A 17042-nucleotide genomic window follows, 5' to 3' on the forward strand; every position below is an offset into this window, starting at 1 on the left:
TTCTTACCATTTTCTTGACCAGTCCAAGGACTGGTCTTAAATATATATATATATTCCCTAATGCTGTTTATTGGAGGTGCCATAATTTGCAGATCTGAACACACAAACACACACACATATTGTCATAAGCAGCTCCCATTTACCCCTCGTGCTGACTACGGCCACCTCGCAGTCCTCCCGGTCAAACGTTACGGGGGAGGCGAGGCGCATCCTCAGGCCCCGTGTCAGGAGACCTCCCGCCCAGAAGCCGCTGGTCGGGCAGCCGCCGGTAGCAGGTGGGTGCCGCTGCCGCCAGGCCCTGCACGGAGCCCGTTCTCCCGCGGGCATTCGCCGGGCTGCGGCAGCTCCCGCTTCCCTCAGCGCCGGGCCGGGGAAAGCGCAACCCCGACGCGGAAACACCGTCGAGCTCGGGCGGGCAACGGGGCCGCTCCGCCGCTTTGGGCCGGGCCGGGCCGGGCCGTCCCGCGGGGCAGTGCGCGGGCTCCGCCGCCAAGATGGAGGCAGGCGCTGCCAGCAGTGCCGCCCGCTAGGCAGCCGCGGGGCGGCCGGCCCGAGCAGGGGCAGCGGGGCTTCGGCGAGGCAGGTGCGCGGGGCGGCGCTGCCGCCGGGAGCCGCGGCGGAAGCGCTGAGGGCGGGGCCGGCGGCGAGGCCGCGCTCCGGGCACGCTGGGCGGCTGCGGCCGGCCGCGCTGGGAGTGACGGCGGGGCCTGAGCGGATCGGCTCTGCCCCATGGCGGCCGCCCGCCTCGGCGGCCCGCCCGCCTGGCGGTGACTCGGGCTCCCCCTCCCGCCCCTCCTCCTCCTCCGCTGCCGCCGCCTCCTCCTCCTCCTTCTCCGCTCGCCCAGCCCGGGCCCGGCCCAGCCGCCACCGTCGCCCGCCCGTCGAGCCCGGGGCGCAGCCGGGAGCCGCGCGGGGCCATGACGGTGGAGCAGAACGTGCTGCAGCCCGGCGGCGCCGCCAAGGTGAGAGCATTGCCCGGCCCCGCAGCGCCGGGCCCGGCCCCGAGCGCGCCGCGAGCCCCTGCCCCCGGCCGAGCCCGGGCCTAAGCGGGGCCGCTTCGCTCCGTGCAGGACCACGGCCGCCCGCGCCGCCGCCACCTTCCCCGCCCGGGGAAGCGTGGTCCCGCCGGCAGCCGGGCCCGCGTCCGGCCCGCGTACGCCCCGGGGTACGGCCCCCCGCGCCGCGGGGTCTGGCCGCAGCGCCGGCTGCGGGGAGAGCCCTGAGCCGGCCGGCCACTGCCCCCGGGTGGGTGTGCGGCCCTGTTGCGCTCGTGGCTGCGGGCGGAGGGGGAAAGGCGCGGTGCGGAGGTTGCGGGAGGGCCTGTCCGCCGCTCCGTACGGGTGGAAGATGCTCGTGTGCGCGGCATGCCGAGGCCGAGCAGTGCGTGTGAAAGGTGACAGCTATTTTGGGGCTGTGACACATAGATGGCCGTGACGCTCTCTTGCTGAAGTAGAAAAGTGTGTTTAGGGGCTGTGTTAATGCACGTTATGAAATAGGGCTGAGCGAATGGCACCGTTACACATCTTTTAATGTGGACCAGGAGTTGATGAAAAAGCTCTTCAGAAATGGACACCCTCTGTAGCTCTTTGCTTGTAGCAGATGAGACTGGTGAGGGGAAGAGGATCCTGGAATCTAACCATGGGGCTCTCTCTTCCCCCCTGAAGGTAACTGTTGCTTGCTCATGTGCCTGCCCTGCTTACAGGACAGACCTGCCTCCTCTCCCGTATTGTATTTTTTTTTCTATGGCATGTGATGCTTTTGTGGGTTCATGGAGGTAGATTTGTATTGGCATGGTCAGGATGGAAGTTTAATGGGAATGGTCACACTTCGTAAGCAGTGATGAAGGTGTAATTGGTCCAGGTGGTGCAAATTACATTCACAAAGCTCTCCTGGAGGGTGAGGCCGATATCTCTGGGCTGCTGTCACCTTGGAGCATATATTTTGGCAGCCACTATGGGAGGAAGAGGGCTGAATGGACATTTTTGTCCCTTTCCTCTTTTGTTGGTATGGATTTCAGTTGAGAAGAGATAGCAGACTGTGTGCCAGGCTTCTGCTGGTTGGGCTTGTGCTGTGCTTTCTGTGTTTAAACACTTCTTCATTGCTGCTATTTATCTGACAGCTTCCCTGAGAAGGTGGTCTTCTGCGAAATATGCTGTTGATGCTTTACTTAAATATCCCTTAATGATTGCATTGGACATTCTGTTATGTAATCCTTGCTGCGCCCTTCTAGGGCTCAGTGGTCTATCAGCAGCGCTACAGAGAAAATGTTATGGATGAACTATTGCTTCCAGGTCAGGAGTTCAGGAGGATTACAGTTTCAAGAATTTCTTTACTGTGAGGGTGACAGAGCACTGGAACAGGCTGCCCAGAGAAGTGGTGGAGTTTCTCTCTCTGGAGATATTATGAACCCACCTGGACTCCTCCCTGTGCAGTTGACTGTAGGGAGCTGCTTTAGCAGTGGCTTGGACAAAGGTGGTCTCCAGAGGTCCCTTCCAATCCACCTTTACAGTTGTGTGTAATAAGCTTAAAAAGCAGCTGGGGATTGAATCATATAGGTCATTGGGGGCCATATGCTGGAGCAGAGAACTAAAGTCAACTAGCATTCTAAAGCTGGCATTTCTCTATGAATACAAGTTACTACAGTATCTACAGAAGCTGTATAAAGTTACAAACTTTTTTCATAGTACAGATTTATAGGTTTTATTTCTGTCAAATCATCTGATTATTGCACTGAGATTCCTTATTACTTACTTTATCCTTTGTTGCATTCTGGGGGAGGGGGAAACAAACTTGAAAATGTTTTGCAAAAAATCGTGTTTGACTCCAAAGTGCATTGTTTTTTAGTGAGGCAAACAAATAGCTAACTGAGTGACAGGCTTTAACACTGTACAGTTTATTCTCATTTAAAAGGAAAATTTATGGAAGTAGAGTGGCCTGAGGCATGGTTGGAGGGATTACCACTAGCTCGTCGTCTTCCCTCAGAAGAAGAAAATCCCATGCTCCATAAATAAGGAGAGTTTGTTCTGCAGACCTCAAAGTTTGTTGTGATTGTTTTCTGTTAGTGTGAGGAGACCACATCTAAACAGAGCTAGATTGGATTTCCAAGTGATGGCTGAGTCACCAGCATACCTTATTCACAACTCTGGTTCCCAACGTTGTTCATCAGATGTTTTCTTACTGTCATACAGGAAGTATGTGTCAAGCTTCAGCAGTACTGGGAGATGCACATTTTTATTAATAAATACCCCAAGTACAAACAGCCAACTTCCCACTGGAGCTGTCTTTATTTTATTGTACAGTCAAAGAATTTGGATCTTTGGAAGTTCAAAGGAAATTCTTAAACGTTGAGTGATCATCTTGACTCCTCATTGAAAGTAGTAATTTATCTTTTGGAACACATAATCAGTCTTTTTACTCTTGTCACTCTCAGCTCCTATGTGGTCCTGCAGTGTGTTTGTAGGCTGTCTGTTCTCACCACGTGAAGCCCAGAGAACTTGAACATGGCTGCAGAGTGTCTCTTGTGCTGTGGAGGCCCTTCTCTGGTCCGTGTTCCTGGAGCAATGGGTACAAGAGCAGGGGTGGGGCTAAAGGTAATTTTCTAGTGATTGGGGGAAAAAAATGATGTGGAGAAGTTAGACGTGCTTCAGCAGTGTGTCAGCCTAACCATAATTACTGTGACGGTCATCTTGTGACAACAGATTGGAGAAACTGGATTTCAGAGGGCGATAGCTGGCATCTGAGCTATGTGTGTCATCGAGTTCTACTGCTTTTGGAGAAGGGCTGAGTGTTGGTGTGTACATGGATTTAAAGCGTACTTCGTCTGTCCGTTCATTTCCCATGAAACAAAAGGATATTTGTTTCCACTCCCCTGCTATTTCAGACCTGTGATTCAGCACTATATTGGCACTCTCACCACAGGAGTAGTGGAATAAAGTTAGAGGTATCAGCTTTTAAAATATTTGTTTGTATTTCAGGGAAGTACATATCTTTGAGGATATTTAGCACTGGAAACAACGCATGGCATTAAACAAGGTCTAATACTATTCACTATGCTTCTCTTTTGCTCTTTTTCAGAGTTTTGAGAAAACTCTATTAGTTAGTGTATATATTTCTGCTGTGCTTGACCTATGTATTTGGTGTCCTTACTGGAAGAGTGTAGTGCTATGGCAGTGACAGCTTTTCTTTGCTGAAAGCAAATGATTGTGCAGTTGTCTGTATAGAAGGTGATGCAGTCATGTGTCTCCAGCAACAGAGACAGTGATGTTTATTCAGTTCTGAATGGCAGGAGGTGATCTCGGAGAGTATCCCCTTGGCATTTGGTACACACAGAAAGTATTTGAGAGTTGTGCTGTTTTTCACCTTGATAGATGGTGACCTTCCCAGCAGCCATACGGCCTTCATAATCTCAGTGTTATGATCAGCTGAGCTCAGGGCTGCCTGACCTGCCGTTTGCCCCATGGACCCACATCTTCTCATGTGACCAGAGCCTCTCTTGCAGGTGTTCTCCTTCATCTGATAAGTGTTCCCTGGGCCATGTAATGGGGCCGAGTGACGTATCCCCCCATGTGCGGGCTGCCTCTGTGGCTATATGGCGGGCCAGCTAACCATGATGGGCTTGGATATAGGGAGTTAGACCTGCTTTGGCTGACACTGAAAGTTTTATGACCTCTTTTGGCCAGAGAAAGGAGAATAACCAGAGTGGTGCACTACCCGTGTTGTCACCAGCTACTCACTAGTTTGCAATAATTATTTGTACTGTGCAGTTGAGTCACCAATTTAGATATACATGTCTTGTTAGGTAATTTAATAGCTGTTCATTAAAAACCTTCATACCATGTGCAGCTATACCTTCTGTCCAGACTCAGGTTTGTGTTTTCTGAAAGCTAGAGCTAGGCACAAAGACCAGTGATAGAGTATTCTTGGAAAGCCTCCTCAGGCTGGCACGTTGGATGCTTCCCATATTATGAATGTTCTGATGGGTTTTGCTGGTATTTTGTGAGCTGTTAGAATTATCATTAATTTGGTAGCTATGCAGTTTTTTGATTCCTGTTTTTTGTTGTTGTTGCTGTTGTATTAGCATAATATGCTATGAATCTGCACCTTTTTGAAACCTTTAGTGGTAGCTTAAAACCTACTGCATTCAAGAAAATCTTTCACAAATATTCAGTAATAGTTTTGGTGGTAGTAGCAGGAGTTTACAACCATAATACTGTCTATCATCTGGCTGAATCAGCATCTTTAAGAATGGTAGGTCCCTACTTTGTAAAGAAAATACTACTTCAGAATATTAAAAGGTAAGGCTTATACATTTTTTTTTCTGTTAACCCTTTGCAGTAGTTTCAAATGTCTTTACTACTTCCCAAACAATCTTTAGGGTGAGCCCATATCCTCAGCTACTAGGTACGGTAGCTACAAAAGGTGACACAACCCATCAGCTTCTATGAAAAGGTCAAAAAGCAAATTACTCACATCTTAAAATAGCAAAATATTTCACATTTCTAAAAGTGCTTTGGAGAGGTAAGTGGGAGGATAATAGAACTGTTACTTTTTTTGTTCTCTTACGTCTTGAAAAGATTTGTGAAGGGAGGAAGTAGCATCTCTCTAAGCCTGTGAAATTGTCAGTGTTTGTGGGCCTCTCTAACTGAAGATATAATGTAATGAGAAGATCAGACTTGAGTTCTGATCACAAGCAAGGAAGAAAATATCATTTTTTTAAAACTTCTGTTCTTGTCTAAATCTTCTTTTATTTCTGGCTGAAGATCATACCTAAGCTTTGCCAGTCCATCTATTTGGTTAGTCCACAGGAATCTCACCCCATAACTTCAGTTATTTAGAGGCTTATAGAATCATAGTATGGCCTGGGTGAAAAGGACCACAATGATCATCTCTTTTCGACCCCCCTGCTATGTGCAGAGTCGCCAACCACCAGACCAGGCTGCCCAGAGCCACATCCAGCCTGGCCTTGAATGCCTCCAGGGATGGGGCATCCACAGCCTCCTTGGGCAACCTGTTCCAGTGCATCACCACCCACTGTGTGGAAAATCTTCCTCCTAATTTCTAACCTAAACCTCCCCTGTCTCAGTTTAAAACCATTCCCCCTTGTCCTATCACTATCAACCCACGTAAGCAGTAATTCCTCCTCCTGTTTATACGTTCCCTTTGAGTTGGGACTAATTCAGCCGCATGGTCCTGGGATCTGGTGCTGGTGTGGAACCTCCCCAGCACCCTGACTGAGCTCAGGGCTGCCTTCTTAGGACAGATCCAAGTCTTGGTTGAGCTGACAGCGATGCCTGGGATGAGCATGGTCAGCTCAGCAGTGTCACTGATGGGATTTTCCAGGTGCCCGCTGGGTGCTTGTGGGTTCCTCTGTTTTGCTGTTCTTTGCTTTCTGTGGTGAGGAGCTGATCTGCAGCTCCCAGAGCCTGGCAAAAGCCAAGAACTGCACGTGACATTTCTGGTGTTCCTTTACAGAAAAAGTAAGCTAGAACCTTAAGGGCAACATCTTCACTTGCATGTTTTCACATAGGAAGGTACTCTTCCTCTAAAAGGTAACTTATTTTTGAAATACGATCTTTCTTGTTGACATCTTATGGTTCACTTACTATGATTCACAGGTTTCCAAATTCAGAGTGGTGGGACAGTGTGTCTTGTCTGTGCTGCTGGGATGTGGGCTGAGACAGGGAAGCCTGTCCTTCTCTCACACAGAGTTGGAAAGACCTTTTGTGAGATAAGAGCAGCTTTGCTTTTCTGGGAAACGAAAGTGTTCTGAGCACTTTCACTTTCTTGTTCTCCTGCTCAGTGCAATCGTGCAGTATGGTAAAGGTTGCATCAAGTCAGAATGAAGTCTGTGTTTTTTCATTCCTTTCCTTTCAGGTTTTATTCTTTATTCATTTTTTTATTAATTTTTTTTAATGAATGTGCTAAACTTCCCTGCCAGAACCCAGTGCCTGAACTGCCAGTGTAATATTCTGGAGTCAGCAGTCAGACACTGACAGTTTGTGAGCGTTCAATATCTCCCCAGGGGGCTGCTCGCTGTCCCTGGGGTGAGCAGAGCAATGGCATGCTGCGGTAACAGGCCGAAGCTCCAGGAGAGGTTGCTGTGATAACAGACAGCTTTATGAATTTGGGATAGACTTCAGTTTAATTCCTGCTAGGAAATAAATGCTTCTTCCATTAGGTGGTGATTGCGCTTTGTCAGCTACCCACCCAGGAGGGGAAACTGTTTGATTGGAGTGCATGTTAATTTCACCGAACACGATTAAATTAATGCAACTTGCTCACAACTTCTGCCCGAGAACTGTGTGCACTGTATGTAGATGGGGGTGGTAGCTGAGGCTGTCCTTACACACAAACTTCTGGCTAATAAGGCAAGCGTAATTGATAGTGGAAAGCTGGTAACCTGAATCACAGCACTTAGCTGTATGTAAACAAGAGTGAAGTTGGAACTTGTCTGATGTACTCTATCTTTTCTATTAAAAAAAAAAAAGAGGTTATTTAAAAATACAAGAAGATACAGTGACTACCTTGAGTCTGAGACTGAAGTACACAGCTTATTGCTGAGTAGAACAGTGGGAGCATGCCTTGCAAAATGGAGCAAACTCAGGCTTTGTGGTAAGCAGAAGGAAATATTTTTACTAGTGACCACTTGACAGATAGCATTTTTTAATGTTTTTTTTCTTTTTTTTTTTTTTTGTGAACACTTGAACTCTTGGACTCTTAACTTGGCAACAAGGTGAATCTTATGAGGAGAGTGGCTGAGGGAACTGCAATTCTTCAGTCTGAAGTAGAGGAGGCTCACGAGAGGGACCTTATTGCTCTTTACAGCTACCTGAAAGGAGGCTGTGGCAAGGTGGAAGTTGGCCTTTTATCTCACGTAACCAGTGATAGGATGAGAGGGAATGGCCTCAAGTTGCACCAGGGGAGCTTCAGGTTGGATAGAAAGCTTCAGGAAAAATTTATTCTCTGAAAGTGTGGTCAGGTGCTGAGATGGGCTGCCGAGGGAGGTGGTGGAGTCACTGTCCCTGGAGGTGTTCTTTTAGACGTTGTACTGAGGGACATGGTTTAGTGAGGAAATAGTGGTGGTAGGTAGATGGTTGAACTGGATGATCTTGGAGGTCTTTTCCAACCTTAGTGATTCAGTGATATTTCAGATTTTTAATGTCTTCAGCATAACATTAATATAGGTAACAAATGTCAAAAGCTGCATCTGTTAACGTGCCTTAAGGTTAAGTTAAGGTTGTAGAAAGCAGCCTTTGTTTGGACTGTGGTTGAGTGCAACCACTACCTAAAATGTTGCATTTTTACAGTGTTAAGATTTCCATGTTCTCATGGTACTGTGGACTTTAGTTCCTTTAGGACATCAAAACTTGCAGTAGATGCACTAAGGTCTCTACAGGCCATCAACAGACAAGTTTTATGCAGCTTTTTAAGGATAACCGTGTCTGTCTCACCTTTCTGCTCTAACTATCCCAGCTTTTAGAAATGAATAACAGGAATATAACTCCGTTTGTGTGCATTGGGAGTGACTGAGGTACTCACTGCCCTCTGGTGAGAGCTGTGGGGCTGTATCTTCTCACAGATGACAGTGTGGTTATTGTCTTGGTAAATGTGGTGATGTCTGTGGTTTTAGACTTCAAAGTCTAACACATTTGAAGTCAGTAGTAAAATTTCTATGCAGTGCTATGAAGGTAGAATTTGATCCTAATAGTGTAAAAGACAGAGTGGCACAAAATGTCATTGTAGTAATTTCAGTTGTCTAGAAATCCTAGTGAGTTCCTTGTCTGTGCAACAGTAGATTTGATTTCAGTGTATTGAGGAACATCACTGATTTCAAGCATTGTAACGTTTTAATCAGTGTAGGCTTGTGTATGGGAACTGTTGAATCACGGCCTGAACCTCTGATTGACCACCTGAGGTGAGCGCTGAGTCAGCTGCAGGGGCACAGGTGAATGCAATTTCACCTGAGTGAAAACCAGAAGCCTGGCTCCACCCCTCCTAGACCCCATTTAAGGGCTGACTCCCAGGGAAGAAGGATCTCTATTTGGAGATCACTCCTCTTGGAGCCCTTTCGCGAGCCCAGGACATGGGTAAGATCTTTATTTCATTACTCTGTTGTAACACGATAATCTCTCTGGTCCAGTACCTGTATACCTGTTTGCTATACAGTTGGAATCTTGCAGTTTAAGAAGGTGTTTTTTTTTTTTTTCAATGAGTTTTCACAGCTGTTACTCTTTTGAGACTATCAAAAGAATAGTGCTGCTCTGAAAGTAATGCCTCCTATTTTGTTATGTTGGTCTGCGATGTCAGAGGCAGATGCTGGTGGTATGGCACTAGAGGCTGAACCTTCCCACTGATATTCTGTTTCATATTGTTGCTGTGTGACAGATGGCAGCAGAGGAGCAGCCTGACAGAAGGGTGTCTGATATGGAAGTATGTATGAAAGAAAGGTCTGTCATCGAATTCCTCCATGAAGAAAAAATGGCATCCACTGACATTCATCAATGCTTGCTGAATGTTGATGGAAACCAACCAGTGGATGTGAGCACAGTGAGGTGGTTGATGGTGTGTTTCAGCAGAGGTGGCAGTAATGTGAAAGTCAAGCCATGTTGTGGACAGCTATGCATAATGGTTGCACCACAAAATGAAGAGCGTCTCAGTCAGCTCATCTGCACAAATTGGCTAATGGGGGTGACTATAGTGAAAAATGTTTTTATGTGGCTGAGATTTTGCTCTGTCAGTGTTATTGTGCTCTTTGTATCCCATGTTGTAGTTTCTATGAAAATAAATAGGAAGCATTACTTTTAGAGCAACGTAGGTGACTAGTTGAAATTCCAGAGCATGCTGAAAGCCATTGGCATGAGTGTTTTCTTGAAGCTGGGTGTTATCTTATGGTGGGACTGTTGTGAGAGATTGCAACACTGAGTTTTATAGTTGTAACAGAGCTCTCATAGGTAAAAACGTTAGAGAAATGGAATCCAGTGAGTGTGTGATATGGAATAATTTGAAGGCTGAGGTGCAAGTAGGTTAACTCTGGAAACAACACCTGACATCAATTTGTGTATGTCAGGTATTTTGTCTTAATATAGCAGAAATAGGCATATGCAGTTTTTTTTTAATTCTGAAGCACGCAGCTTTGAGCTGATGCTTCTGTTTATTGTAGATTTCTGAATAATTTTAATAGGTAGATTCTTGTTGAAAAAAGTGTGCACTGCACGACATCTTAAACTGCTTCTTACTAAAAATCAGTTTTATCTAGTTCAGTTTTCCAGTAAATGTAGATGGTGCTTATAACATCTTTTGACTAAAACCTTCTCAGTCATGTAGTAAAAGCATGTGCTCGTGTAGACAGAAAAATGCATTTCATGTATTTATTAGAAGACTTTTGGAGAGCAGGGTGTTTTAAAGGCTTGTTACATCGCTGTTCACCTGCCCTATATCTCTTGACTCCATCTAGGCAGAATTTGTGGAAATTAATGCATGCCATATAGTAGCATTATATGTCTCTGTGGCTCCTTCCTACCAGTTAAATTGTCATAATTTTGCTTGTGTTGTACCCCATAATCCACATGGTTCCCTTTGGTTTAAACAGGATGTTTACTCGTCATTAAGGTCGACGAATAGTGAGTGGTAGGCTTGAGGTTTGCACGTGGTCGCATGCTGTACAACCTCAAGAGCAGTGAGGTACCTGTCTCTATTGTAAGACCTTGTCTGAATTTCAATGAAACTGCTTTTAGGAGTTCATTTCAGGAAGTTGTATTTAACTGTGATGGAAGTGTTATGTGGAAGCTGAACATGGTATTCGTGTACATTCAGGTGCGTGCTGTCCCTGTGCTTTAGGGTGAATAGCAGGCAAAGGGAAGGTACGTGGCATTCATCATTCTTTGCAGAAGAGGAGGAGATGGTAAGAACAGACTCCTTCTTCCTTTTGTGTTCAGTTTCATTTATTCGTGTGAAAGTGGCTCCAAAATAAAATCTCTTCTGGGAATGCAGCTTCTGGCAATGAACTTTTTTTTCTTCAAATAAACACTTTCCAAAGTGCATAGGAGCAAACAGCCTGGCTACGCAACTGAGTACTGTGCGTTTCCCTGTATTCTAGAAATCCCATGTTATGACCGAGAAACCAATTTTAAATATGATAACGCTAATACTTTGGAGTGCTTGCAGAGTAGCATTTCCCCTCTCGGTATGCTTTCTCATTTGGATAGATGCTTTCGTATTTTTCAGCTTCTTTTCTTCAAATTCCACTTTTGTCTCTTACATGATTTGTCATTTGTTAGAGGGGTGTGCTTTTTTCATTTAGAGTCTTTGCCAATAGTGTTTTCTCTTCTTCCTTGAGAGTCTTCTCATTATTTAATGGTAGTCATCTGCAAGCTTGTTTGATTCAGGCACCTATGTTTCCAGCTGTTTTTTTTATTTTACGTGGGATACTGGAATTAAGCCTTTTCTTTACTACAATGTTCCTTTATTTGTTTGGAAACTGAAAAATATCTGCCATCATACTGGGAGGCTTTAAAAGTTCACTCTAGTCTTGCATGTGTTTTATGGGAGTCATACTGGAAGACACTGAACATACCTTGTGACAGCCCTGGTTGAGCCATAATTACCTCTCATCTGAAGCTGACTGGGTTGCTGTGCCAGGTACCAGTCTGCTGGCCTGCTGAATAACCTCTGGGCTTTGAGATGTTAAAGATAGACAGAGGTCCCTGTTCATCACCAGTTCCAGATCCTGTTGCCTTGGCATGTTGCCTTGGAGCTTTTTCTAGATGTGTTGTAAGGAAGACGACTGGTAACGGTGCCACCTACTTTCTAGTGCTGGCTGAGTGTGTATGCACTGTACAAACACTGCTGCGTTACCTGTAGACCAGGGAAGGATTTTGCAGCTGCATCCTACTCCCAGCAAACATGCTGAAGGCTCTTTTGCTTTGGAGTGGAAAATGATTGAAAATTTTGCTGTTGGAATTCAGTATTTCTGTTGTTTGATGGGCAAACATGTTGGCATCGTGTTGTTGGTAGGAAGGCAATGCAGCTTTCATTTGCATAGAATCAAAGAATGGTTTGGGTTGGAAGGGACCTTAAAGTCCACCCACCCCAACCCAATGCCATGGGCAGGGCTGCCCCTCACCAGCTCAGGCTGCCCAGGGCCCCATCCACAGCCTGGCCTTGAGCGCCTCCAGGGATGGGGCACCACAGCTTCTCTGGGCAGCTATGCTAGTGGCAGCTTAGGTGCTGCCACAGGTTGTGGGTGACTTGATGCTATTGGGAGTCTTGCTCTACTGCATAGTTTCCTCATCCTCCCCACCTCCCTCAAGCTAACAAGGTACATTTTTTTTCAGGATATCCTTGAAAATAGTTTGTAGGGACAGGATAAGGTATGACATCATTTTACCGATTACTGCAAATAATGGCAGCTCTCCTTTCTGATGGACTCTGTTTGATAACACAGCCCAGGTGAGAAGTCATGAATGTGGGAAGAGACCAGCCAAGGCCACAGCCTGGGCAGCCATGTTCCGGGAGCATCTTGAGTCAGCGCCCAGCCTCCTCTGTGTGCTGCCGGTGGGGCGGGCCAGCTGCTGCTGCTGCCCTTCTGCCAGAGCTCCAGGAGGGCAGGAGTTCTGGGGGTGCAGGGCCCTCTTCTTTAGGCAGTCAGGTTAGCAACTGTTTTATTTAAATCATATTGAATGGAAAATCATTTAATGAAAGGCTTTCTGTCTCTCTTTTCTTTCTTCCTTCACAAATCAGGTTGTGGAGTGAAATTGCTTTCCCTAAATGTCTCCCTGCTATTAGATACCATGGACTATTTGTTATAAAGACTGGTCTTAGAAAGTGCAATTTCACTTTTATTAGGATTCTCATGCTGTTCTATTTAGAAAGACAGTTGAGTCTGTGAAATCCTTTCTGATCTCATGGAGCTTATATGCAGTGTGCTCTTTGATGTTGGTCATTAACAGCTGGAGTCAAAGTGATCATTCTGGTCTGGAATACTGGACAGCATGCAGCTGCAGTATGTCCTGGAATGGGCTTAGTATTTGCCTGGTGTGCAGCGCACTGTATGGCTATATCAGGAGCATTAGATCACTGCAAGTGCTGTGGTGCTGTGCTGCTGTATTAATTTTACATTCATCTTCTGTTGCAGTAAGGTTTCTGCAGTAGTGTTGAAGTAGAGCAAAGATTATGAGAGACTTTTTTTCCCCTCAGTTTCTCTCACTCAGTTAAAAATGAGATTTAAAAAAAAAAAAAAGGCAGAGAAAGAATTCAGTTTCACAAGACTGCTGTTTAACAGCAGTTTGATCCAGCCTAAACAGTTGCAGCCTTGGTCTTGTCCTCTGCCTTGCACCAGCTCTGGCTCTCACAAAGTCAGCAGGAAATGAATTAAAAATGAAGAACAGTTTTCTGCTAGTATAGCAAGAGCCAGTGTCAGGCTGCTGGAGGTTCAGGCAATGGGCAATGCTGTCTGACAGGAAGGAGAGGGTGGCACTTGGCCACACGTGCATGGACTGGTGCTGGCAGGAGCCACAGCCTGGAAAGCACAGCTGCCTCTTCAGAAACAGCTTGCAGTCTGACAGTACCTCTAGACCTTATTATTTGCAGGTATTGCAGACTGGCATCCTGCTGGCTTGAGCAAACTTGCTTTCAAAGTTTGTCTGTTTATTGCTAGAGCAGTTGATGTTGTCATTACTGTAATGGCAGAGTAAGAACAAAGGACTCACCTGGTGCTCTTTTAGTGGAATCTCTTCCATACTGTGCAGAGCAGGGTGTGAAATTGTGATGGTTGTCTGGAAAAAAAAAATCATTTAAAAAGCATTTAAACAAAACCCTGACCTGCTGCTGTTGAGAGGCAGGTCTTTGCCTTTTGGTGACAGATGGATAACAAATGGGTGATGATAGGGCTGTGAAGTCTCTCAAACGTGAACTAAAATAACTGATGTTTGGCATGAGATGTTAAACTGTGGTTGAGATGCAAAGAAAAACATCTCAGAGCAGGAAGCTAAAAATGTGCAGCATTGTCTTAGACCTCAGAATAACAAATTTTCATTTTTTTTTTTTTACACATTCGAAGGGACATTTGCAATGACAGATACAGTGAAATTATGATATCCTAGACTATAGTTTTTCCTGTGAGGAGACAGCCTGTATCTGAGTGATGTTGCATGGGCTGATACTGTGAAAGTTAACATTTGGCCATGATGGGGTGTGTGTGTGTGTGTGTGTGTGTATATATATATATATATATGAATGGAAGAGGAAAAAAGAATAGAAAGAAGCACTTACAACAGCAAATGACCAGAGGTCATTGCAATAATAATAATTGGAATTTATAATGATACATACCTGAAGAGCTGGCTGTATACCTGTCATCTTCTAGCCTCTTTTTTGCTTTCCATGTATATAATGTCACTGGCCATTGGGCCCATTGGTTTTAATTTGCTGTGGCTTGTATATATACTGTTGGCAGTATATACTTGATGCTGGGTCCAAGCACGTGGATGTGTGATGAGGACATGAACTAAAACCTGAGCATTCTGTCAGGATGGGCATTTGCACAGCAGTTGTCTGCAGTTGGGTCCCTTCTAAATTTTACATAGTTTGCTGATAAAGTGTGTTTGTGCTTTGAAAGACTCACCACCAATAGCTCTAATAACCCAACGGATTTGGAGGGGAATAGAGAGATTTTTAGAGTTGATATTAGTATGATAACAGCAGAAGGACAAGCAGTAAAACCCTAGCTTGATGCTGTTGCACTGAGCCGAAATTATGATCGTAGAATCACAGAATGGGTTGGGTTGGAAAGAATCCAAGTAATAGAACTGTAGGGCAATGGAGTTGGAATATAGAGCTGAGTTTCTGTGCTTCTGTAGTGTGATAGGAAGTTATAGAAAATCTTCTGACTGTGTTTAAAGCAATGTGTTTCTGTTGCTTTCTGTGTGGTGTGTTACAGTATGTATATATTTAGTAGTTCTTCCTCTCCATTATTACTCCAATTCTTAGCCATCTGGACGTTTTCCTGAGAAGACCATATAAGAGGGAGATACTTCCCCTTTCTTTCTCAGCTGATGTATAAGAAACCAAATTTTGGGGTTTCCTTCCTTTTCTGCTCTGTCCAAGTGAATGTGAGGATGTGAAACCACTTGGCCTGTTTAAGGATGGAATAGCCTGAGAAGTGATGGAATCATAGAATTGCTCAGGTTGGAGAAAACCTTAAAGATCATTGAGTCCAACCACAACCTAACCAAACTACCCTCAATCACCAGTTGCGAGCTGACAGGGTTTCCTGTTTGTTCCAAGGATGGTTGCCATCTAGGTGATAATTTGTAAATGTGTGTAACTATTTGGTCTGAGTTTGCCTTACGTTTAATGTCAGTAAATATGGACGAACCAAACTCCTCAAGTGTCCCTTTAAAATCTTATTTAAAAGGTTTAAATAAATAAATGTGAACAGTATATTTAGAAGAGAGTAAATGGAATCGTAGAAACCATAGAATCCTTTGAGTTGTAAGGGACTTCTGGAGGCCACCTAGTCCAACCTCGCGTGCAATAAGCAGGGACGCTGAGGCTCAGATGTAATGAATGAGGCTCAGAATAGTGAGTATTTACGTGGATGAGTGCTCCCTGTTGTGTAGAGTCCTTCAAGTGAAATCCTGAAATTCATTACAAAGTTGCTCAGCGTTTTCAACTGAAGTAGTGCAGTTTTGTGACTGTTCGTGGAAATTACAGAAATGCGATGAGTATTCTTGAGTGTAGTCTTAGGATGAATGTAGGCTATATAACACCATGACTAAATGGGATCCTGCCTTGAACTTTTCACGGAGGACTGAATGTACAGAAGTAACGCACTCAAGCATTTTCCCTGTTAAACTTCTATTTGATCCAGGCTGCGGTTGGTTGAAAGTTACTGTTATGTCCTTCTGCTTCCTTGAAGTACATTTGCTTTCAGACCCTGGCAGCTCACTGCCTGCTTTGCAGCAACTGCTGCTGTAATTAGCAGCCTTGGCAGAGCAGTCACAGGCTGAAAACTTCCAGCCTCTGTGCATACCCTTTTCTCTCTGCAGGTGATGTTTTTTTCTTCCAAGCCAAAGCTGGGGTGCATTTTGTGTATGTATGAAAATTATATTTTTGCTCATTTGCTTGATAGATACGATATTGTGTCAGAGGTTTCTCTTTTCATGACTGAACAGAAGGAAACCCGGTTAGTAGATAGCAGGCAGGGGACCCTAATTACTCTGTGCTTTAGGAAAGTGCTGTAAGGGTGAACAGGTCAATGCCAGTGCAGAGATTTATCTTGATCTTTGCGTTAGCAAAATATGGCATTCTTGTGTGTGTGTGAGTACATACATGTATACATACACACTTCAGAATTTATATGTTTATGTTCATTTGTTCCATGTTTGCAGAGCAGGAGATGGTAGGAGCGGGGGACATACAACAGTGCCTTCCCAAGTTGGCTGTGTTATGCCAGTGTTTAAATGGGCTATCTTTATGGGAGGGGCTACTTTTCATTTTCACATGTAGAACTTGGCCAATGGCTTATTTGGAAGATGGTTAATGTGCAGTGTCTCTCGGGCTTTCTTCCTTCAAATAGCTCTTTCAGATCAGTGTTGCTTCAGAAAGAAAAGTGAGCAGGCTTTGTGCGGAGGAAATGAGTCAAGCTGCTGTTGTCAGCATTTGTGATTTTAATTTCATATTTTTGTGTATCTGTCCCTACGATAAGTGTACATCCCTTGGGAAGGAAAGTGTGCATGTAGTTCATTTTCGTTGTGTTCTGTTCTTCAAATGACCTGTGCAGTGAGGCAGTAGGCCCCATTTTCTGCTGGTAATGGTTGGACCATCTCATTTCTTTCAAAACGTTTCAGTTCTCTGTTGGAAACTGGCACGGCATGCTTTATTGTCTTAAGTTTTAAAGTGCTTGTGTTGCAAATAGAAATACTTCAGTGTTGTCATGAATAAAGCCAAAGCTTACACGTACTTCTTTAGAAGTTGCGGAGATGAGAAAATAAACAGCTCAAGAATTGGCTATTTTTAAAATTCATTTGCAGTGTAATTCAGAA

General features: G+C 45.0%; 1 protein-coding gene across 9 annotated transcripts in view; it reads left to right on the forward strand.

Annotated features, from left to right (window-relative positions):
• Positions 1 to 238: 238 nt before the first annotated feature.
• The window catches only part of USP25 (ubiquitin specific peptidase 25), a 90186-nt gene continuing 73382 nt past the window's right edge, over positions 239 to 17042 (forward strand). For 4 of the 9 annotated variants that reach the window (XM_004938353.5, XM_040670648.2, XM_025144798.3 and 1 more), the window contains exon 1: positions 844 to 1664. In XM_004938353.5, the coding sequence (XP_004938410.2) occupies positions 1566 to 1664 (99 nt within the window). In that variant the 5' untranslated portion in view covers positions 844 to 1565. Of the gene's footprint in view, positions 276 to 843; positions 1665 to 17042 lie in introns of those variants that run through there. The other 5 variants (XM_046900407.1, XM_025144801.3, XM_046900409.1 and 2 more) reach the window with 2 other exon arrangements.

The sequence above is a fragment of the Gallus gallus genome, chromosome 1, assembly GCF_016699485.2.
Source record: "Gallus gallus isolate bGalGal1 chromosome 1, bGalGal1.mat.broiler.GRCg7b, whole genome shotgun sequence".
NCBI classification, from domain to species: Eukaryota; Metazoa; Chordata; class Aves; order Galliformes; family Phasianidae; genus Gallus; species Gallus gallus.